Source organism: Solanum pennellii, chromosome 3, assembly GCF_001406875.1.
Source record: "Solanum pennellii chromosome 3, SPENNV200".
In the NCBI taxonomy this organism is placed as follows: domain Eukaryota; kingdom Viridiplantae; phylum Streptophyta; class Magnoliopsida; order Solanales; family Solanaceae; genus Solanum; species Solanum pennellii.
The window spans coordinates 2,168,623-2,193,338 of record NC_028639.1 but is presented as its reverse complement, the minus strand read 5'-3'; the positions used below and the strand labels follow the sequence as shown (position 1 = coordinate 2,193,338).

At 33.9% G+C, this 24,716-nt stretch overlaps 3 protein-coding genes and 1 non-coding gene across 11 annotated transcripts; 1 reads left to right on the top strand and 3 right to left on the bottom strand.

The window, feature by feature from the left end:
• Positions 1–8: 8 nt before the first annotated feature.
• Positions 9–24,716, bottom strand: LOC107015116. Of its 6 annotated transcripts, none has more exons than XM_027915721.1 (5): positions 5,163–5,305; positions 4,805–4,855; positions 3,077–3,852; positions 2,233–2,920; positions 9–557 (listed from the first exon to the last, which is right to left on the bottom strand). In XM_027915721.1, coding segments are annotated over exons 2-5 (1,872 nt in total). In that variant the 5' UTR covers positions 4,806–4,855; positions 5,163–5,305; the 3' UTR covers positions 9–150. The 6 variants fall into 6 exon arrangements, with proteins under 6 accessions (XP_027771522.1, XP_027771519.1, XP_027771520.1 ...); XM_027915718.1 differs by adding an exon at positions 4,955–5,041 and having other exon boundaries at positions 2,233–3,852; positions 5,163–5,288; XM_015215293.2 differs by adding an exon at positions 1,961–2,001 and having other exon boundaries at positions 433–557; positions 2,233–3,852.
• On the bottom strand, positions 5,399–5,470 carry TRNAM-CAU. Its single transcript has one exon. It is a non-coding gene; the product is annotated as a tRNA-Met (tRNA).
• On the top strand, positions 9,208–17,200 carry LOC107012359 (plastid division protein PDV1-like). Its single transcript, XM_015212181.2, has 2 exons — positions 9,208–9,629; positions 16,459–17,200. The coding sequence occupies exons 1-2, from the start codon at positions 9,306–9,308 to the stop codon at positions 16,972–16,974; spliced, it is 840 nt and encodes a 279-aa protein (XP_015067667.1). The 5' UTR covers positions 9,208–9,305; the 3' UTR covers positions 16,975–17,200.
• Positions 18,286–24,513, bottom strand: LOC107012138 (cytochrome c oxidase assembly protein COX16, mitochondrial). Of its 3 annotated transcripts, none has more exons than XM_027915722.1 (5): positions 24,348–24,513; positions 24,199–24,249; positions 20,218–20,442; positions 18,934–19,060; positions 18,286–18,854 (listed from the first exon to the last, which is right to left on the bottom strand). In XM_027915722.1, exons 3-5 carry the CDS (start codon positions 20,412–20,414, stop codon positions 18,783–18,785), a joined length of 396 nt encoding a protein of 131 aa, XP_027771523.1. In that variant the 5' UTR covers positions 20,415–20,442; positions 24,199–24,249; positions 24,348–24,513; the 3' UTR covers positions 18,286–18,782. The 3 variants fall into 3 exon arrangements, with proteins under 3 accessions (XP_027771523.1, XP_015067375.1, XP_015067373.1); XM_015211889.2 differs by having other exon boundaries at positions 20,218–20,433; XM_015211887.2 differs by having other exon boundaries at positions 20,218–20,430; positions 24,348–24,510.

Sequence of the window (24,716 nt, the reverse complement as noted above, 5' to 3'; positions counted from 1 at the left end):
GGAAGGTTGGATTGCTGATTAAGTTCGGTAAGAACATCAAACTATGTATTTACATGAAGAAGAAGAAGAAAAAACACACTACTTGAAAGAAGAACACTATTATGTTGACTAAATGTGTATGTGCACTTAAGGGGTGAGCAGTCAACGTGATCACAAACCAAATATGTTGTCACCAGGACCAAATATTGCAGCAGTAAATTGTCGTGTGTTCAAGTCATTACCATCCAGACCTGAACCAAATCTATCAAGCCACTGAGTTGGACTAGGATTTTCTGCTTCTTCCACCCACTCAGATGTCATATCTATGTCATCAAGTTGGAGAGGATCTTCCTCGGGAGGTTTAGAAACCAAATACCTTGCTAGCTTCAGATTATAATTTATGTAAACAAGGTCTAAAAGTGTTTCCTTATCAATCTTATTGCGCTTCTCAGAATGGATTTGCTGAAATGTGCTCCAATGTCGCTCAAAAGTGAACGTACTGCACACCTGGCTAAGTATTTTAATAGCGACTCTTTGCAATGTAGGAGCAGCATCACCGTACTGTTCCCACCAGATACCTACAGTGCATTTCTGTTGCGTTAGTCCACTGAAAATTAGTTATGCTATGAATAAAACTTAGTGTGAAAAGCATGACGTGTACTCAGCAGTCATTTTTCTTTAATCTATCAGAAGCAAACGAGAGGATAGAAAACTATAACAGAACAATTAAAAGTTATTTATGACATGCTGGAGAATGTCCATGCAATTGATGCAGTCCACAGGGGACCCATAGTTACAGATCAACTCGATATAATTTCAACTTGATCTGTGTTTTAAGCCAGAACCAAAGTCTTACTACAAGTTAATGCATACCAATCATTAGTGTTGTCTTCCAACTTTCAGGGGCAATACGTTTTTCATATATTTGAGAAGTTCTACCAACTTGAATGCTTCCCCGAATATTCAATCTTTCAGGAAGTGATATGTATGTATTCCGAGGCAGAATTGCCATGCAAGTACAACTGCTTTTATCAACTTATGGTTTTACTTAACTTGAGGGGTAGCAACCACAACAAAAACTGGTAGCAATCCTTGAGGACCAAGGTTTGAAACGAGATAATGGGCCCACTCTTCAACCTTTTTCAACTTAAATACCAGGCTTTCGTCTGTAGCAAGGTTTGAATACTCAATTCCTATAGTACTCTAAAGCCTAGAACCGCCAGCCAATGTTGAGAAGACTGAGAGCAGAACATTTTCCCAAGATTTCAAGGATTCCGGAGCTCCTAAGAGGGATGTTGGGGCAGAAATCATAGATATATGCCCGCATGCTCAACTGAGGACATAGGCTAACTTCAACCGAGTTTTCTCATAACTCTGAGAGGCACATAAGGCTGGACAACCCGAAGCCCCATTAAGATGATAAATAGACAGAAAGAAGACATGTATATCATTGGTCCCCACTCCCCTCAAAAGAGGTGATATACATTTCTCTTCGTCTATTTCTAATCTTATGGGGTTTCAACGTGTCCAGCCTTATGTGCCTCTCAGGATTATGAGATAACTCGGTCAACGCCAGTCTGTACCCCCAGCGAGGAGATGCGGGAATTTATGTAAGAGTTTTTCGCTGACATACCTCTTAGGAGCTCCGAAAACCCTTAAAGTTTGGGCTAAATGTTTGCTCTCAGGTTTTCACAATATGGTGGCCGGCCGTGACTGAGGTGAAGTGGACCGCTGGTACTTAACATAATTTCATAATCAAGCTCCCCTAGAATCAACGCCCGAAGGATTCGTGAAGGGGGGGCATAGACCAGAAAGCCGGGGTGGAGATGACAAATAAGCAAGCATGGCTAAATATGGAGAGAAACACCATTCAGACCCTGAGATAGACCTGGAGCATGCTAGGGCACCAATAGAAGAACAACAAGCAGAATTTGCAGAGGAAAGAACTCATATAGAAGCTACGATCCAAGGACAACTTAACTCGTCAACAGTTCAGGTCTCGCCTCATCTCGTCAGCAAAAACTGCGAGAAAATGGTCTTACTTTCAGGTAGGTCTTGACAAGGAGACGAACAGATGGATGTGTAAGAGGGGTGTGACACCAGGAACATAAACATGACCTATGATATCTTTAATGTAGAAGATGCTGGTCAGCCTTACTACTATCTCAAGGAGAAGAAAGAAGAATAAACCGTTTGCTTTAAGTTTGTAGAATTATGTAAATGGAATGCAAAAATGTAAAGCTTCAAGTATACCTGGAGGAACAGTATCAATTGCTTCCTTCGCCAGATTACAACCAAACATCCCAGATGCCCGTGTATATAAAAGGATTTGAGTAGTGATATCTCGCCTCAGTTCAGGAGTTGGTAGCAGCTTCTCCAGCACTCTGAAAAAATCTTCTTTTATTGACCCAAGAAACTTGACTTCTGGGTTATATTGGATGCCAGGATTCAAAAAGGCAGCTGCCGAATGCAGAGGAGAGTGGAGGTTGTTCTTCCAGTTCTTATCCACTATATCTAAAAATGTGTTGCACTTTATTTCATCCATAATATAGTATGTCCTTATAGATTCCTTTGCTCTGGTCAGTAGTTCATATATAGTGCCCACAGCTGGCTTTCCTCCAGAAACCTCTCTCATAACTTTGAGAAAGGGTTCAGAAACAGCAACACACTCTTCAGCTGTCCTCCAAAAGTCATTGTCATCCAGAACTGTGATACAATTAACACTTTGCGATTTGTTTGTATAAGCAGAATTGGCAGCAAGCTCTGGACTGTTAAAAATAACTTTCAATCTTGACCTATGCTTCAATAGACATTGCAAGGAGAGAAAGTTTGATACAGACTTTGTGATACCAGTCTTAATGATCTCTTGTCCTCCAGTGAACTTTTTCATGAGATCAAGCAATGGGGAATTGTTGTATATAAATTTTGAGATTGATTGTGCCTGTAAAATGCATCTATTTACCCAATCTAATTTTGAAAACTCGTCTAAGATTGCATTTATACACTGTGAAGCACAAGGGGACACAAAAACATTCCCATAGTTCTGCAAAATATGGTTCACTATACCAGTGCAGTGAAGTGTATTATCCACAATTACCTGTACAACATTCTCTGGTCCAAAATCTTGTATGATTGAATCAAACAACTCAGAGAGGCATTTCAGATTCTTAAAATATGAAGATGCGTCTACTGATTTGTAGAAAAAAGTCCTGGAGGGCGACGAAACCAAGAAATTGATCAGCGCTTTCATTTTGTTGTCCGTCCATGTTTCTGCAATCAAAGTGCAACCTGTCATAGCCCACTCTTTCTCAACATCTTTTGACTGTAAACTTACTTCAGACTTGATCCTCTCCAACCATGTCGCTTTCAGGGTTTCAGGAGAAGGACCTATAAACCCACTGCCACACTTCCCTACTGCCTCAATCATTTGATGGTAAGAGGAAGATCTTGCTACACCAAAGTCAATTTTGTTCTCAAAAAAGAACAATGCAATACTCCTCTCAGCATTTTCTTGGTTATTTCCAGATGAAGAAATAGCCTGCCCAATTGGTGGAAAAATTCTTGCAATTGGAGTTATTGGCTCCACAGATAAAAGCGGTTTTTCCGGAGAGATATTTGCAAGAGCTTTTGTCTCAATGAGCTTATGTTTTTTAGTACTAGGAGGTTCCTTTGATCCTATTATATCCCTTACCCTGTCAGTAACATCATCCCTGACCTTAGTACATGGATTCACACCTTTACTGGGAAGTCTGGATAAGTGGTGTTTTAACCTACTAATGCCACCATTTAGAATTCTAAGACAGAATTTACACCTCACTTTATTCCCGTCTAACTTCTCAGCATATTCCCAACAGACGTCTTTTTCTCGAACCACTGTCGGTAAAAAATCTGTTAGAAAATTGTCTGACTATCTGCTCAAAAAATAAATTTCTGAATCAGCCAAGATGGGCTTTTCTTTATTCTTTTTGTTTTCTTTCCCCTCTTAGGATAAAGAAGATTCTATAACACAGTGCACAATAATGAAACATAACAGTCATTCTGGAAATCTCTTTAATGATTTGAAATTAATACAATGATATGATCAAGTGTCAATATGCGACTAAGGTAGGTATATATTATCTTAGGTTTCAATGATAAGCCCCAAACAAATGCTACCTAATATGCCGATCATCTTCAACTCATGCAACAATAGTGTATCTCGATTAACTAGCAAAGCTAAAAGTGATGTGTACGGATAGGCTTCTTCGATCATATACCAAGATACTTTTGAAAACCTCAACTATAAATGATCGTCATTGTATTAAAACTGCCAGCATTTAAATTGGAAAAACAGCACGAGCAAATTAAAACTCCATAAATCAATTTGAATCCTTGTAAAAAGAAAGAAGGAAGCTAAAGTGTTGTCCATTCAAAATTCTAAAATTAAAACCAGGTTCTATTTAGACTTAACTACCATTAGAAGATCAATGGATAGAGCTAAAAACTTGATGCAAGCAACATATTTATCCAAACAGCAATCTAGAGTTAATGATTATGCTTTTTGCAGATTTCATCATACTAATCAATTTTATTACTGAGCTTATCTGAAGTTTGTAATCATGCTTCATTCTCTTCCCAAGTCGGGACAAACAAAAGAGAACACAGACCTATAAAATAAGTCAGGTACAACATTGTAACAAAAAGAATAATCAGGAATCATGAAAGCCATAAAATAAGTCCCAAATGAACTGGAGTAATAACTCACGAAGCTCACTCCAAATTAACTAAACAATAATTCTAGAGTTTTTTTCAAATCGAAATAACAAAAGGAAGTTCAGTGACTTACTAGTTATGTTATGGAGGGATTCGCTTCGCAGTAGACTGATGCTACACAAACCTAAACAAATAACAGCGTTTCGGGTAAAAATCAAAGAGAAGATACAGCATAAATTAGTAAACTAAATCAATTTCAAACTGTTAATTTCTGAACAATCACCATTAAAACTTCATCTGGTAGTAGTTCAATTTCCAAATAAAAGATGAAACAATAATTTGTAGTCACCATTGATGATGAACTCGCAAGCTGAAATGAGGAAGTGCTATAGTGTACAGTCTCGATTTCTACCATTTTTTGAACAGCGAAACAGAAATCTAAAGAGAGGGAAAACAGAAATAGAGAGAGAGAAATAAGAGGGAAAACTTACATGGAGAAACGAATTATCAACGGTAAGACGGAAGTTGCAGAAAAGAGAAGAGAGAGAGATCTGTTTGATTTATCGCGAGATTTTGTGGAATTTTGAAGTTTCTGAGGCTAGGGTTTACTTTCCATCTTCTCGTTATAGTAATATCTCATCTGTTTTTTTTCGGCAACAACTAAACGACATCGTAAAAGGATACAAATTTGGATCAAAAAAATTGCAACGCCGGAAGCCTTCTCATCTATCAGAGCCAGGTTTCGATCCTGGGACCTGTGGGTTATGGGCCCACCACGCTTCCGCTGCGCCACTCTGATTCGTTGATAGAAATATCAAATATAACTAACTAGTAAGAAAAAGTAATAGCCACGCATCTAGGCAAAGTTTTTTTTTTTAAAAAAAAATTACTCAAATATACGTCTTATGTTTCTTTTGTTTTCAATATTTCTTATATTTCTAAATCTCTTATTTCTCTCATAATGTTTGTAATATATTCGAACTACATATATATTAATGTATCCAAACTATTATTTTCGAGCTACATTTTATGTATCCAATTTATGTTATAATATATCTGAGATACTCTTTAATGCATCCAAATAGAACATATTTTAGGAAAAACTATTATTTTGAACTTCTGAAAATTAAATTACTTTGGCTACTATTGAAAAATATTTATTCTCACCTCATTAACCTAATTAAAAATCTCAACTCTTCTCTAAGATAAACACACATAATTAACTTTCTAAAAATTTAATCATACACGTAGAAGATAAAAATAATTGCATGTAGGTGGGCGCTATGAGCATAAAGCATCATTTTATAATCATATCAATTCAAATTCACCTTGAATTTTGCTCGATTCTATAAAAATTAAATACGTTATAATTTATCATTACGTCTCAGTATATCTACACACATTTAGATATAGAAGTTTGTGTTCATTCGAATTCAATATATGTTATTTTTTATATTCCAGTTTATGTAATACAAATAAAATTTGAGAAGTTAGACAAATTTTTAGGATAGATCGTGGACATAAAGCATGTCCATTATGCATATAGATTATTTGAAATCACCAGTAGTGTTCTCAAAGATTCATCGAGAAGCTATATTGTTGGTTTTGTTTACTGAAATTAAGAAGGAATCAAGGTGAACTTACAAAAAAATTAAGGTTGCACAAGATGTTAATCAGCACATTCTTCTTAATTTGGAGGGGATTTACTGAAATTTTTCATTTTTTTTATCTATAACGCATTGAATTAGTATGCTAAATAATTTTTATGATCGAACCACACCTTAATTGATTGATGAAGTCACATAACACACTAATTTAGTGCGTGCTATAAAAATCCTTAAAATCACTTAGATACTTGGTGTTCATTAATAAATGCTAATTGTTTGTTATTAGTTTATTATTTATCTAATTATGAAATTGTTGTTTAGCTAATTTCATAATGTTAATGTGTCAAAATAGTTTTTTTTCGTAATGTTAATTTAGTTTAAAAAAAATTAAGTAGCTAAAAGATTGTTATAATAGGTTTTAGGATGAAAAATTAATTGTTAGTAGTATAAGTTAAGGGTTGATAATCATTAACTAACAATAAATTTCAAACTTAACAAATTTAAGATATAATTACACTGTGCCTAAAGCATAACCATAAACTTTAAACCAATACCATATTAACAAAAATGGCTTGAAATGCCCTTTTAAAAAGATTAGGTAATTTTATGTCTTGTAATTTTAAGATCTACTTATATATAATAACTAATAAAATAGATTTGGAAAGTCCCTTCTAAAATAGTAAAATTTAAATTTTGTAATTTCAAGATCTAAACTACTAAATACTAATCGAAAAGACTTGGAATATATATACCTTCTAAAAAAAGTTGGGATTTTGATATTGTAACTTTGAGATCTAAACTACAAATTAAATGAAAGAGATTTGAAATATTGCACCTTCTACAAAAATTAATATTTTACGTCTCGTAATTTTAAGATTTATCGTATCAAACTAACTTGGAAAAATTGTGTCTTCTAAAAAAATAAGGTTCTAATCCATAACTTACGAGATCAAACTACTAAATAGTATTGTATCTTCTAAAAAGTAATATTTTATGCCTTGTAATTTTAAGACTTACAACACTAACAAAACAAATTTGAGAAACTGCCTCTTCTAAGAAAAAATAGGGTTCAAGTCTTGTAATTTCAAGACCTAAACTATTAATAAAATAGACTTATGAAAAATTTTACTTAATTCTAAAAACATAGGATTTAGCATTTAGATTATGTAATTTTAGGACCTACCATATCAACAAAATAGACATGAAAAAGTGTTCTTTTAAAAATATGGTGTATACTCATCATTTTAAGACCTATAATACTATAAAAATATAGATTTGAAACATGTACCTTTTAATAAATTAGGCTCAAGACCTAAACTACTAACAAACTAGATTTAAAAAATGTACCTTCTAATAAATTATGTTCAAGACCTAAACTACAAACAAAATAGATTTGAAAAATATACCTTCTAAAAAATTAGGATTTAAGCTCTCTAATTTCAAGACTTATCACGCTAACAAATTGGACATGAAAAAAGGCAACTTCTAAAAAATAGGATCAATATTAAAATAAATATTTATTAAAGATAAATATAATTCCTTTTTCATTTTTATACAAATTGCAGATATCCTAGATATTAAAAGTAAATATCTTTACATATTCAAAATAAAATTATATATATTAACTTGAGATGTTTAACAATTTCATGGTTATACTGTTTAAAACAAATAAATAATATTTATTTTGTTAAATAATCAACATAAAATAGATTGGACGGATAAACTATCGACTAACTGAACTTTAATTCCNATATATATATATATATAAAGTCATCAAGTATTGAAGCGATATTTAACGACTTATAAAACACACTAAATTAATGCATTATGTGACTTTATTGATCATTATAGTATTTCTGAAAAGAAAACTTGAGTAAATATTATACCTAGAAAAACCTTAGGTGAACTCCCACCTACATTTTAAAATGTACCTAATTTCATCTTAAGTTCCATTTATGTTTGTATCTTAACTATTACTAATTACATCTTTCTTTTAATGAGTCCGTGTTTTAGATGATTAAACTATGTAAGATGGCTATTGAAAAACATTATCTTTATAAAAAAGGAAATTTATCTAATCACAACTATCTTCATTGTTCACCAATAGCAACTACCATTATTGTGGTTCATTGTTATCAACTATGTACTATCACCCATCATCACTAACTATAATATAATCATCATTAGCGTTAATTTATTATAATTATCACTAATCACTAATTTATTTGATTTACAATTATTATCATCTACCATAAATTACCACTATCAATCACCGCATTATATATCATCCACATTATTCATCGTTATTATAAACAATCACCAATCGCCATTACTGGTAACTACTATCTACACCACAACACCATCCTTAAACAATATTCACAACCACCATCATCACATCTAGTCTATATAATCATCCCCTAAATAACTCTCTAATTATTTTGTTGATATAAATACAACATATCAATTATAATTTCATCAGAGAAATTAATGTATAATACATTATAGTATCTTAACATTTTGTTAAAATTTATTATTTTTAAATAAAAACAACTTTTATATATTTAAATGCCCAAAAGATAAATAATTTTAATTAATTAATTTTTAAATGTTATTATGATATCTGAATTCATACTTATACATCTGATCCTAACATAGTATCGTATTCAAATTTGCACGTCTTAGATCGAATTGTAAATGTATTTTTTTAATTATAAATAACATATTTATATGGACCCATCTTAAAATGTGACGTAAATAAAAAATTTTAAAATTAAACTGTTGTTGTGGGACCACCACCCAGAACTGAACAGAAATAATGATGATGAAAATACACCTGACTAGTGAGCCTCACGTTTCCACGCTGTAAAATATACGTTGGTAGTGCGAAAGAAGCGCTAAATAAATCCAAATAAAGAAGAAGAGGGAAAATATATATACACAAAATTAAGTAAAATGTAGAAACCCTAGCTAGAATACTCTCTTTCTCTCTCTTTCAATATACTTTCCCTCCAGACTGTGGTTTCCTCCATGAAATGGGAAATGGAGGTGTACGAAATCGAAGCTGTTCTCGAGAAAATCTGGGATTTACATGATAAACTTAGCGATGCTATTCACTCTGTTTCTCGAGCTCAATTCCTCAATTCCGTCAAGTCTCGCTCTAAGTCCGATGACTTTTACGGTCACCGTTCTAACAAGAGAAATGATAACAATGGAGATCAGGTAAAGCATGGTTACGTTTTCGTTAAGGAGTTTCCTGTTGATGAAGATGAATCCGCTGTTCATGAGGCTAAGAGTCTCAATGCTATCCGGACCGCACTTGAACACCTTGAGGACCAGCTCGAGTTCTTCCATGTAACTTCTCATTTCTATCCTTTTTTGTTTGTTTGTTTTATTCGTCTATCCATTTTATTTATTCGTTTTTCATTTTCTGACTGAATGAATGTAGCTGGCGATGTTTGAAATTGTCTATTGCTGTGTCATGTGTTAGATTTGATGTTTTGTGATGCTATGCTGCAATTAATCTGGCTTGTGAAGTTCGATCAAAATGAAACGTAATCATATAATCTGAGTAGCTGCTTAGCATTTTTATTGCTTACATGTTAGTACATCTTATATAGGATCCTCAAGCAAAACAGAGTAATTGCAAGAGGAAAAGGAGGAATTGATGTGAAAAGAAAGAGAACACTTAGCCTGTGTATTTGTTTTGTTTTCATGCTTCGAGTTTTAAACAATGTATTTTATTTATTTTTGAAATAGGTAACTTTAGTTTTAAGCTATGTATTTTGCTCGTGCTGATGTTGGTGTTATCAAATTAGTGCTGAAATTCCATCTTGTCCACGTCGAAGGACGTAAGCAATTACTGCAAAAACCTTGTGGTTATTTGATACTGTAACATGCAATTTTAGCATGGGTATGATTGTATACTACACTATCCCTTGCCAAAATTTTCATAGAAACAGGACTTGACAGCTTATTTTTATTTTGTGTTCATAGAGAAAAGTTTGATACAAGTTGCGATGGAGACTAGGTAGTATTTTTGTTGAGAAAATGGTAAAAGGCCCTCCCAAAATATTGTCGTTTTACTAAACTATACACTTATTGTATACCGGGTTCTATTACCCCCTTGAACCTTTTATTTTTGGAATTTTGTAACCCTTAAATGCAGACCAATCCAAGAAGTTGAATAAACCTCTTGTAAGCGTGTAAGGATTAAATGAATGAAGCTATGATTGCTAAAATTGAATTAAATAGTCCATCTGTCGGTTTCCAATTGGAGATTATATATTTAATTCAAATTAACCTTTAAGATTTCTTTTTTTAGGTTTGTTTTCTTTCTCTTCATTCCTTCTTATCACAGTAATCACACCAAGACCACAACTACTGCTAGATCACTTCTGTTTACTATCAGAACCCCAAATTTTAAAGAATAGGCAGCTGTAATATCAGAATTTGAACTCATTAACGCATCCACATACCACTGCCCTGTTTTCCATCTTCCTCAAATTTGATAGTCTCACCATTATCAAAGTTCAAGCATTGGAAACAGTAACCTATAAACACACAATTTACTCTAACCTTCAGATTCCTGACTACCCTACAGTCCAACTAATGTTGGAACTTTTATCTAATTAGGAAGGTAATATGAGATAAGTTGTTAAGTTACCGAGGAATTAAAAACACAGCGGCTCTCGTGTTCGAAATCCAATTGATCTAAGTGTTGTTAAGGTAGGATGAGATCTGTTTTAATGACTATCTGATTTTGACATTAAATTTTATTTCACCTCTTTTTATTACTTAATTACGAATCACTCTTGTTCCTTTTCCTCTGCGCAAGCTTGTATCTTCATGGCTTTTCTCTGAAATGTATAATGACACTATGATGTGCATGACTTTTCTAGATTTACTGTATGCATCTCTGATGGCGTACGTTCATTGAGGTTGGTGTCATTTGTGTTCTTTGAGGTCGGTATCAATTATTCTTTTGATGTCCAGTGAAAAAAGTATTAAGGCGTACATGTGCATTAAAAAGTTGTACCCAACATTAATGGCTGTGTGAACTGCTTATAAAGATAGTATAGTTAGCAATAAAATGGAAGAACAACTAGGAGTGGAAAGGATGGACAATGATTTGGTAACTGGCTCGGACTGATCTCGTTTAGTTTACCGAATAGACAAACCTAGTTCTTCTTTGTTCAACATGAAGCATTCTGTCTGCAACTATGTCCACAGGAATAGATCAGTAGATGCTAAAGTAAATTTTAACACTAGTAGACAGCTTGAAACAGAGCAGGTTCTAGAGATGCAGCAATAAGGAAAAACCACCACCAAAGGCTGCAACACTTCTAACTTTGGCCTCTGGAAGTTTATGGACACCCAACATGAGACGGCGAGTGACCTTTGGAGTCGTAATCTTCCACGGACCAAGAGGTGAAGCTAAGAATATTTGATAGAACTAAGAAAGAGAGTGTGAGAGCTCTAGTGTCTTAGCTTCCACAACTTGCATGAAGTAATTTGAGGATATGTTTTGCATATATTTCTGTAGTATAACTTTTTGGTACTAAGATTTATTGGTTCTTTTTTGGGATGAAGATTGTCCGAGCGAGCTTGTACACACCTCAACTATTCCACCGGATACCTACAGACTCCTATCAATATTGGATAAATTTTCTTGCTAGAGATCAGGCAGAAATCATCTAGTGATGCTTTTGTCTCTGATTTGAACCTCCTCATGGTTTTCTTCCCACTTCATTTGACTGCTAGGTCACACCCTTGCACTAGTGAGACCTCAACAAAAGGTTGAAGCAATTGACGTTCCAAGCCAAGTTTTGCCCCAAAGTATCCAAATGAAAAGTACTAGGAAAAATTGGATTTATTGATATTTCGGTTGGCGGTTGGCTGTAATTACATACATATGCCGAACAGCCGAAGTGTTAGAAGTTTATTCATTAGTCAAGCATGATCCGAACATGATTAACGACCCAAGTAAGGGAAAAACACACACAAAAACAATTGAGGAGGCTTCGTGGAAACAAAATATAGCATACTGCAACACCTAAGAATGTGGCCAACGTCAAATGAAGTGGGTGCAAACCTTTGAAAGAAGGGTTCAAATTTCAGCACAGTTACTTGGTACCTGTGCTGGTGGGCACCTGTGGAATAGTTGAGATGTGCTTAAGCTGGTTCGGACATCATCATTATCCACAAAAAAGACTGAAAAAGATCAAAGTATAATAATGGACACCACAGTCATAAAAAAAAAAGGTATAATGGTACCCTTCGGGGTGGCTCAGTAGTTTATGTTGGAGGTCTCAAGTTCGAAACCCCTTGCCAGCGAAAGCAAGGGGCACAAGGCTTGCCTAGTGCGGGTTACCTCTCCTATGTGATTTGCAAGCTATTGCATTGGAGCGGGGGTTTTACATTGTGCGCACCCAAAGGGTAGCGGTTGCGGGTTTCCCTTGTCATTAAAAAAGAAAAAAAAAGGTATAATGTTGAAAAGAGCCAACCAATTCTAATACTGAATCTGTAATCTTCTTATCCAAACAAAACATTAAATCAAGAATATTACCCTTGTATTAGTTGTCACTTAAGAAATGTGTTCACTTCCAGTGGAAGTTTTTTGCTGTCTCGAATTTTTCTGGTATGGAATAATGATTCATGACAACTCTACCATTTATACACTCAGAGATTTATTTAACTGGCTGCTCCAAAATGTTCATAAATTTCACCATCTATCGGTTTCCTATTGGAGATTATATATTTAATTCAACTTAACATTTAAGATGTCTTTTTTCAGGTTTGTTTTCTTTTTCTTTATTCCTTCTTATCACATTAATCACACCAAGACTATAACTACTGCTATAATCATTTCCGTTTACGATCAGAACCCCAAATTTCAAAGAATAGGCAGCTGTAATATCAGAATTTGAACTCATTAACGCATCCACATACCACTGCCCTGTTTTCCATCTTCCTCAAAATTGATAGTCTCACCATTATCAAAGTTCAAGCATTGGAGTAACCCATAAACACAATTTACTCTTACCTTCAGATTCTTGACTACCCAACAGTCCAACTACTTTTGAACTTTTTATCTAATTAGGAAGGTAATATGAGATAAGTTGTTAGGTTACCGCGGAATTAAAAACACAATGTCTCTCGTGTTCGAAACCCAATTGATCTGCGTGTTGTTAAGGTAGGAAGAGATCTGTTTTAATGACAATCTGAGTTTGACATTAAATTTTGTTTCACCTCTTTTTATCACTTAATTACGAATCACTCTTGTTCCTTTTCCTCTGCGCAAGCTTGTATCTTCATGGCTTTTATCTGAAAAGTATAATGAAAAGAACAATGTCGTTCGATTCAAATGAACTATGATGTGCATGACTTTTCTAGATTTACTGTATGCATCTCTGATGGCGTACGTTCATTGAGGTTGGTATCAATTGTGTTCTTTGAGGTCGGTATAAATTATTCTTTTGATGTCCACTGAAAAAAATATTAAGGCGTACATGTGCATTAAAAAGTTGTATCCAACATTAATGGCTGTGTGAACTGCTTATAAATTTTTGTATAAAGATAGTATAGTTAGCAATAAAATGGAAGAACAACTAGGAGTGGAAAGGATGGACAATCATTTGGTAACTGGCTTGGACTGATCTTGTTTGGTTTACTGAATAGACAGACCTAGTTCTTTGTTCAGCTAGAAGCATTCTGTCTGCAACTGTGTCCACAGGAATAGATCAGTAGATGCTAAAGTAAATTTTAACACTAGTAGACAGCTTGAAACAAAGCAGGTTCTAGAGATGCAGCAATAGGGAAAAACCACCACCAAAGGCTGCATTACTTCTAGCTGTGGCCTCTGCAAGTTTATGGACACCAATATGAGAGGGCGAGTGACCTTTGGAGTCGCAATCTTCCATGGACCAAGAGGTGAAGCTAGCATTTCATAGAATTAAGAAAGAGAGTGTGAGAGCTCTAGTTTCTTATCCTCCACAACTTGCAAGAAGTACCCTTTTTAGGGTTTTGCATATATTTCTGTAGTTTTAACTTTTTGGTACTTAGAGTTATTGGTTCTTTTTTTGGGATAAAGGTTGTCCGGGCGAGCTTGTGCACACCTCTACTATTCCACCCGATACCTACTGACTCCCATCAATATTGGATAAATTTCTTGCCAAAGATTAGGCAGATATTATCCAATGATGCTTTTGTCTCTTATTTGAACCTAAGTCCTCATGGTTTTCTTCCCACTTCATTTGAAACTAGGGTTCAAATTCCAGCATAGTTACTTGGTACTTGTGCTGGTTGGTACCTATAGAATAGTCGAGGTGTGCATAAGCTGGTCCCGACATCACCATTATCCACAAAAAAAGAGTGAAAAAGATTTAAAGTATAATAATGGACACCATAGTCATAAAAAAAAACGGTATAATTGTGAGAAAAGCCAACCAATTCTAATACTAAATCACCCTTCGGGGTGGCCCAATGGTTTGAAATGGGACTTCCATGTTGAAGGTCTCAAGTTCAAAACCCCTTGCTTGCAAAACCCTTCTGGGTCGAACATGTTGCACCAGGCTTGCCTAGGGTGGGTTACCTCTCGTATGTGGTTTGCGAGCTATTGCATAGGAGCGGGGGTTTACCCTGTGCGCACCCAAAGGGTAGCTGCTGCTGGTTCCCCTTGTCATAAAAAAATAAAATAAAATTCTAATGCTAAATCAGTGATCAACTTATCCAAACAAAACATTAAATACATTATCAATGAGTTATTCTAGGATTTCAACAAAATCAAGAATATTAGCCTTGTATTAGTTGTCACTTTAAGAAATATGTTCACTTTCGGTGCAAGTTTTTTTGCTGTCTCGATTTTTTTGGGTATGGAATAATGATTCATGACAACTCTACCATTTATAAACTCATAGATTTATTTTAATTGGCTGCTCTAAAATGTTCATAAATTTCACCATGAGAAAATAATCCCGCTTACCCACTGTCGATATGCTAAATATACATATGAACCTAGAGACGACGCCAATATTCGGGGTTGAATCTCTCAGCCGTTTCTGTTAAACACTGGTAGACTTGGGGAGTTTTACCATTGACAACTGCGCTGGTTCGTGTATTTCATTGGTCCATCTGGGGAGTCATGGTACAAAATTCTATATTTGAATATCTTATTTCCCATCAGACTAAGCATAGAAATCCAATCACTAGGATTATTAACTAATACGGATTGTGAGTATTCAAAAAAAGTTCTGAATCTGGGGGAACACTTCACTATATATTAATATGTTGGAACCCCCTTTTATTAGTAAAAATAATAGAATTTTTGATAAATGGCGGCTTCTCCTATGTCGTGTCAAATTCGCATCGAAAAAAGAGATTTGTCCTCTCTTATAAATATAAAGAAATAAAAAAAATTCGTAAAATCTCGTCTAATACTAATATCTAATCACTAACTAATCTAACAATCTAAAATCTAATAATAAGTAATAACTTAAGGTTCTATTTCAACACGGAACAAAGGGGACAATATACGGGATGGGTAGAAAGAATTGGAATACTTGGCTTGATTCAGGGAAACTACAAACTACAGGATAGAAAAGAATATACCAATCCTAAGGATCCGTAGGATTAATTGTGGATCCAAGACAATAATAGAAAGATCTATGCATAAGACCAACTTTTCTTGCTAGTCAGTTTTGAAGGCATTGGAGTAATTGTAGTAAATGCAATCTATATCTTGTTCTTCAATTGCATTACTTGAAGTGGTTCATGATGTTTTAGAGCATTTTCTTTCTTTTCTCTGGAGTTGAGGGGTCTTTGGGCAGGTGCTGCTAATGCGTAACAGAATCAGTTAAAAAGCATTTAGGATGGTATAGAGATATGGTTGGTGAAGACAAGTAGTTGGTTTGAGCTGTCTACATTGATTAGAGTATGTTTAAAGTAGAAGTACTTCAAGTTCGATTTATGAAGATTTAAATGGAAAGATCCTGAACTCTTTCTAAGATCCTCTTCTTTATTGCTGAATATGTACTAGAAGCATTCACATAGTGATTATCTTAGTTGGCACTGCTTTTTGTTTAAGAAGTATGACTGCGCAGTTTGATTGACTTCTAATATTATATTATGTGTACAATAGATATTAACTTCCTACTTTTTTTCTTTTTGGGTGCACTTGTACCAGACCGTGCAGAATCAGCAACGTGCAGAAAGGGATGCTGCACTTGCTCGCTTAGAGCAAAGCCGAATTGTACTTGCAATGCGATTGGCTGAACATCCGGGTAAGAAGTATAAATTCATTGAAGAAGCTCAATCTTTGGTGGGAGATGTTCGTAATGCCAGTCAATTTGTTTCTCCTGAAAATCTGTATGGTCCTGCTACAAGCGCCACAGGTGAAAATTTAACGACGCAGATAAAGAAGAGATCAAATGCTCTATTCAATATATTCTTTTCTAGTTTTGATTTCTTTAGGAAGTCTTTTAGAGTGGATGAAGTGGGTGGAATTTTGGGGAATGCAGCGTTGGTTGCAATCAGCATGCTTGCACTGATGCATCTGCAGCAAGTTGGTAGCAAGGAAAAATACCTTTTGGACCTCCCGTTAGGACAAGACGTTGACTACAGCAGAAATATTAGAAAAATCTCTCAGCCTGAGGGGTCATCATCCAGCCTAAATTTGGATGTGTTGTCAGCCAGGGGCTGACACATAAAATGGTGAGGATTGAGGAGAAAGAGGATATTATGTTGTGTCCAGCCAAATTTTACTGAGGTGGGAAAACCAAGTTTCTTATGGTAGACGGTAGTAAAGAAGGAAACCATGTTTTTGCTATCTATAAATTGTAAAGAGCTACATCTTCCTTTCTCTGGAACATGTGACAGATTTTATACGAGTCCGAAGCCTAAAGGGTAAAAAATGTTAACAAAAATTCTAAAACGGTATATGAAATTTCTTTTTAACCAAAAGGGCAAAATCGCTCGCGAAGTAGCGATTTTGTCCATTGGAAAAAGCAAAATCGCTGCTATAGCAGCGATTTTGTTAAATTTGATTTTTTTTTAAAAAAAATAAAATTAAAACAAAATCGCTCCCTCGGGAGCGATTTTCAATTTTCAAATTTTTTTTTATAAACTTTTTAAGCAAGTCGCTGCTTATGCAGCGACATTACCTTAAATTTTTTATTATTTTTTTTGCTTCTTTTATTTAAAAAAGTTTACATGAAAAAAATATTTTTTTAAAATTAAATTGCTGCGATTTTTAATTATTTCTTTTTTAATTTTTAAAAATTAAATCACTAAAAAAAATTTGATTTAAAATTGCTGCCAAGGCAGCGATTTATTTTTTTTAAAAAAATAAAAAAAATTAATTAAAAATCATTGCCTTGGCAGCTATTTGATTTAAAAAAAATAAAAAATTGATTTAAACTTTTTTTATAAAAAAAAAAAGCAAAAAATATTAATTAAAAAAAATTATACACAAGTCGCTGCCTAAGCAGCGACGTATAAAAGAAATATTAAAAAAAAGATTTTTATTTTGAAAATCGCTCCCGAGGGAGCGATTTTGTTATAATTTTTTTTTTTTTAAAAAAAAGCAAATTTAACAAATCGCTGCTATAGCAGCGATTTTGCTTTTTTCAGTGGAACAAAATCGCTACTTCGCGAGCGATTTTGCCCTTTTGGTTAAAAAGAAATTTCATATACCTTTTTGAAATTTTTGTTAACATTTTTTACCCTTTAGGCTCCAGACTCGATTTTATACTATAGTCTATGTGCATGTGTCAGTGTGAAGTTCAAAAAAATTTGATTACCTGTTGCCGATGACCAAGTCATTCTTCATCTAAAGGTAATATGCAGAATGTTGTGTATTAGCATTTAGAAGATTATTTATTTGCCAACGAATTAAACCAGTGAGTAAAAAAAATTAAAGTAAGAGAAACCATAGCGTGCAATTCATGCACATGTAAAATGCAACTTAATAGATAGTTCTGCCCAATCTGCAATATAAGTTCATAATGTGAAGTGAATCGAATATTTTACTGCAGCATATTAGATAAAATAACCTGCTTTAGTTACACGTACTGAAGATGACTTAATAAAAAAGAAAATTAAAATAGAAAATGGACCCTTTTTTGACAAGTATTACATGCTAATCTTAACTAGAAGGGGGAATTAGTAGTATAGTGGACAGACTTCAAGAGAAAACAAGTCACGACAGCTAACAACCATAGAAAGATATCTAAGCAAATCAACTGTTAAACATAGGACTTAAATGATACGATAGTCCCACATTATTTCAAACATGGAATGCATAAACTCAAAACTTGACCATGAGTTACATACTCAGCCTGCATATACACAGCTAAAAGCATTCACAATTCAGTAAAAACTACTTCCCACGGCAGCACGTAACTCGTGGATGGAAGAGCTGCCTGGCAGATAAATCAGACAAATGACTCTCCAAAAAAGGAGCCAACGAGCTGCAAAATTATTGCACAAGAGAGTCCCAGTAACATTATTTTATTCGCTTTCCTTGGGCTTGGGGATTTTCTTATATTCATAATCATTAATATCAACCTTCTCTTGCAAAGCCTGCACAGGAATTAAATAGACATCAACGTAAGCTTTAGAAAGGAATTCAACACACGCATACATACAAATATATTTGTACCTTTAGTTCTTCCTCCAAGTTAATTTTTTTGGGGTTATATGCATTGACAGGTCCATACCGGGATAGAGCTTTTCTTGTTTCTATGATTTCCCACTCTTGATCATCCTTTACTTTAGCTATATCCTTGCTGAACTACAAAATTTTGCACCACTTAGTCTTAAGCTGCGTTAAAAGATAGGACAATGTCTGAACACCGCACACAATCTATGACAGCAGAAAACTATCCCAAAAAAACAGGAAGATCACCAAAATGCCAAAATTTTGTCTATCTAGAAGCTACACTCCTTTGGAGTGGGCGTGAACCACATAAATACACACATAGGGTGTAAGAGATGACATATTTTAATGCCTAGCCGTCATATTGATAGTAGACTCAGGCCGACTGAAATAGCCTATAAATGGCTTTCACTTCAGCTGCCAAAATTCAACTCTAGCAGGATGCCAATAGTTAGTAGCATTACCAATACACGTATAAGTATCACTTTACCTATAGTGATCCGAAAAGATATGAGTCAATATAAAATCAGGGTACGAGAAGTCAAAAGCACAATGGTCTAAAACAAGAGATAAATGACAATTAGGTACAACAAGGTAAATGCAAATCTCCTCCTGAATTATTCTTACTTTTCTTGTGCAATTATTATCTTTAGCCTTGAATACACTTCATTTTGGCTTTTATCATTATTTTTTTGCCAAACAGAAGCAATGTTATAAATATCAAAAGAAAAAAGGTTGTGCCATATTTACAGTTGAGAAAACAAAAAACAGTATCTTGACAACTTACAAGGACTTGACTGCTATATAGGAACTGAGGTATCCAAAAATCATTATCGATTAACATGTAAATGTCTTCCCTCGCTGGCTTCCTTAACATATGGAGTCAGATGTCTAAAACTTACAATTAACTATTCAAAATAAAAGAAAATACTAGGAATTAGTTACAACTGAGGAAGCAGCAACTATGAAAGCTTTGAAAAGCCAGAAAAATGCATCAAAAGGAACATAAAAGAATAACTTGACTAATGTGCACAATGACAAGTAAATCAGAACCAAACTAAGATCGAGTTCTGAGCTCACAATACCAGATAGTTACACAAGGACTAACTTAAACAAGGACAATTACATAAAATTGGTGAAATTATGGAAAGGTTAACAATTATTAGCACTAGGATTTTGGGAGCTGTGCCAACAAATAGGCCGGAAAAGCAAAATTTGGGATATATTCGTCAATTTGTAGTGTTAAACGAACATCAGTTGAGTAATTTGACATTAAGTATAACTAACCTGCCTTGCAGAAGTTGGCTAAGACCAATAGATCCAAGCACTGTTAGTGAGATCATAGGAAGTCCATATCTCATAAATGGTGATTTCCTGCCCAATCTTTTGAATGAGGAAGCTGAGTTTTGAACGCTGGCAGTAGAGGAGGCTGCTCGTTCATTAGCTTTATTAGGCTGACTCGTTGAAGTCTGGGTAGTTGTCATGGAGTCAGTAGGTCACCTGCTTCACAATCTAAAACGAATCAAGAAGTGGGTTGACAACAATAAGCAATCGATCAAATAATTACAGTCCTTGTCAAAAAATGAACCTTCTCCCTTCACAAAATTAAAAGTCCAATCTTCGAAGACATCCTTTTCTACTCATAATTAAGAATTTAAAAAGTCCAACTATTTAATAAAGCTCAACAGAAAAATACATATTTCAAACATATAACTATTAATTTTTATTTCCAGACATATTGTGATGAGTGTTTCATGTGTTTTTTCATTTTAAACAAATGATAATGAGCTTTATAAATTTCTAGCTTTGATAACTCTTTAATACTAATATTCAATCTGACATGTTTAAATTATAAAGTTATATATTTCGATATATATTTAATACGTTTATCCTAGAATCACAAAAGTTAAAAATCATTATATATTTTTTAGAATTATATGTCAAATTAAAAAAGACAAGTAAATTAAAGCATAAGGAGTACCAAGAAAAAAAAATCTTCTGTCTCGATTTATGATTTGAATAGATATAATTGTCAAATAAATAAAAATTTGAAATAAGTTATTATAAATGTGTTATAATATTTACATAGTTATATAAGATATGAAACTCGCGACCTCAGATATGTTACAAAATTTTTGTGCTTACTAATTAGAGGCGGAGCAAACATTTAAATCTTAACATAAATTCTAAAAAAATGACATCAGGTATTAGTAATTGAATTTGAACTGCTTATAAAATTTGATAAAGATAGTATAGTTAGCAATAAAATGAAAGAAAAACTAGGAGTGGAAAGGGTGGACAATCATTTGGTAACTGGCTTGGACTGATCTCGTTTGGTTTAGGAATAGATAAACCTAGTTCTTTGTTCAACAAGAAGCTTTTTTTACTGTGTCCACATGAATATATCAGAAGATGCTAAAGTAAATTTTAACACTAGTAGACAACTTGAAACATAGCAGGTTCTAAAGATGCAACAATAAGGCAAAACCACCACCAAAGGCTGAAATACTTCAAACTTTGGCCTCTGAAAGTTTATGGACACCCAAAATGAGACGGCGAGTAACCTTTTCGAGTCGCAAATCGCAATCTTCCATGGACCAAGAGGTGAAGCTAGCATATTTGATAGAACAGCCTTAAGCTAAAACAACTAGACATTTAATTCATGACAAGTGCAAGAACGCAACAAAATATATCATCTCAAACAAGCAAATGACTCATAAATGATGAACGTACGTCCATGGCTCCAATACGACTTTAAGCTTGAGAGAACACAAATTCAAATCATGTAATATGCTGAAACTAACATTAAATAAGCCCAAACACTAGTGCACAACCTTAAGAAAGAATCGAATAAGAAAAGATAGCAAATAAGTGGTTTAATCAAGACTCAAAACAGGGCTACAATCTAGAAACAACGTAGTGAGACTAAACAGTGGTAGCATTTTAAGGCACTTAACAGAGAGAAATCACAAAGTTTCAAACAAAGAGCCGAATTTGAATGAATTAATCAGCTACATCACCGATTCATAATCAATAGTCAATCAAAATCCGAACATCTCAAACATCTCATGCAGTTAAGAATCAAGCTAACCATTATACGGAAAACATAAAGAGTTTTTAACACCTAAACATGCAAAAGAAACAACTAGTTCATGATAAGAGAGGATCGAATCAGAACAAGACGCATATCATTCGAAAAGAAAGAAAGGAGATAAGGGTGAAGTTGTCACCTTTTGGAAATAAACGCAACCCTAAGGTAATTTCTCTTTCCGAACCTTCGTGGCTACAATACTATATTTAGATTAAATTTCCAGCTTCACCTATTTTCGTATCTTTTGGTTGTGTCTCTCACCAGCTGCCTTCCTTGATTGTCCAGCAAGAAATTGGTACCAAATGCAACGAATTTCTAATGAGAGTCGTTTGATTTCAAAGCAAAAGACAGAAGCAACAATCTGGTTCTATCTGCTGGGTTTGGGCGTCGTTGCGAAGAAGAAGACGAATACCGATCGTTTTTGTGGACTGGGCAAGAATTGGGTCTTTTGGATTGTGTATGAAAATTGCCCCAAAAAGATTTAAGGGCCTAAGGATTGCAATTATAACCCATCGGAGAAAGAAGTTAGTCATATTAAATTTAACGTCTAAAACTTAAATAAGACGAATTAATAAAATTTAAACTTAACTCAAAAATTTAGGAAAAATTACTTATATACACATCTTTACTTACCTTATTTTTTATTATTCCCTACCATTTTAAAATATTACAAAAATCCCTAATTTTTCCCCAAATCTCAATTCTTCCAGATACATAACTATCCCAGGCTCAAACTCACGTTTCCTCATTCCTTTTCTCTCCTTTAGCCCTTTCTATTTTCACTCCCACAATCTTATCAATTACAATATTCATCTCAATTTAAAGTTCAATAGATTTCTCTCTGCAGTCAATCAAATATTCAAATTTCGATAATCATATTTATAGACCAACAAAAAATAGAATGCAATAGCTTTAGAGAATTCCATATTCCACTAAAATTGGTTGTACTATACAATTAATGCATAAGAGTTGTTGGTTGTGGAATGAGGCGGTTGTTGCCGTTTTGCTACCAAGTTGCTGCCACTATCACTTTTAACATCTTTACTGTTCATCGAGTAGTTATATGTTATATTGACCTAAATATGTAAGGTAGCAAGTTAAGGAAGCAATTGTATGAATGATTTAGTGATGAAACAAATTTATCAAATTCCAAAAATCTTTTGAAGAACACATACACTAAACATTATAGTTGTAGACGAATTCATGAGTGACTCCATTGATGAAAGTGAAGAAAAACTACGGGAGTTTATACAGAGCAAAAGAGAAAGCATAAAAGGATTTCTTCATCATTTTGCTTTCAGCAGATCAAATTGTTGATTTTTTTTTGAGTTTTTGTTGTTCATCTTTTTCTTATGCATATGGGTTCAGTTTTTTAATGTATCTAGTTGTTTTTGTTTCTTAAATTAATTTTTATTGCCTTCGTTTCAATATTATGATACATCACAATTTTATCAAGAGTTGATGGTGGCTCCGGTAAGAGTTTTGGATCGAGATCCATGGGTGACGTATTGTTGAAAGTGAAAAAAAAGTACAAACGTTGATATATAACAGGCCACAACAATCAACATCCAACAAACTTATTTACCAAGATATGATTACTGATAAGTAAGACTTTTTTTGTTTTTGCATTTTTAGATGGATACAGATTGACTAACACAACATTTACCACACATAGAAATACTTTTGAATCCTAATTGAAAAGGAAAATTAATGACAAAAAAGTTCTTACATCAAAGAAATTTAGACTTAACTACCATTAGAAGATCAATGGATAGAGCTAAAAACTTGATGCAAGCAACATATTTACTCAAACAGCAATCTAGATTTAATGATTATGCTTTTTGCAGATTTCATCATACTAATCAATTTTATTACTGAGCTTATCTGAAGTTTGTAATCATGTTTCATTCCCTTTCAAAGTCGGGACAAACAAAAGAGAAGACAGACCTATATAAAGCTCTAGCTTCATTAAGGCTAGAGATGTACATACTTCTGATTCTACCTTATCCCAGGTACAACATTATAACAAAAAGTATAATCAAGAATCATCAAAGCCATAAAATAAGTCCCAAGTGAACTGGAGTAATAACTCACGAAGCTCACTCCAAATTAACTAAACGATAATTCCGGAGTTTTTTTTTCAAATCGAAATAACAAAAGGAAGTTCAGTGACTTACTAGTTATGTTGTGGAGGGATTCGCTTCGCAGTAGACTGATGCTACACAAACCTAAGCAATAACAGCGTTTCGGGTAAAAATCAAAGAGAAGATACATCATAAATTAGTAAACTAAATCAATTTCAAACTGTTAATTTCTGAACAATCACCATTAAAACTTCATCCGATAGTAGTTCAATTTCCAGGTAGAAGATGAAACAATAATTTTTAGTCACCATTGATGATGAACTCGCAAGCTCAAATGAGGAAGTGCTATAGTGTACAGTGTCGATTTCTACCATTTTTGAACAGCGAAACAGAAATTGAAAGAGAGAGAAAACAGAAATAGAGAGAGAAATACGAGGGAAAACTTACATGGAGAAACGAATTATCAACGGAAGTTGCAGAAAAGAGAGAGAGATCTGTTTGATTTATCGTGAGATTTTGTGGAATTTTGAAGTTTCTGAGGCTAGGGTTAAGTTTTATAGTAATATCTCATCTGGGTTTTTTCTCATTTTTTTTCGGGAAGAATAAAACGA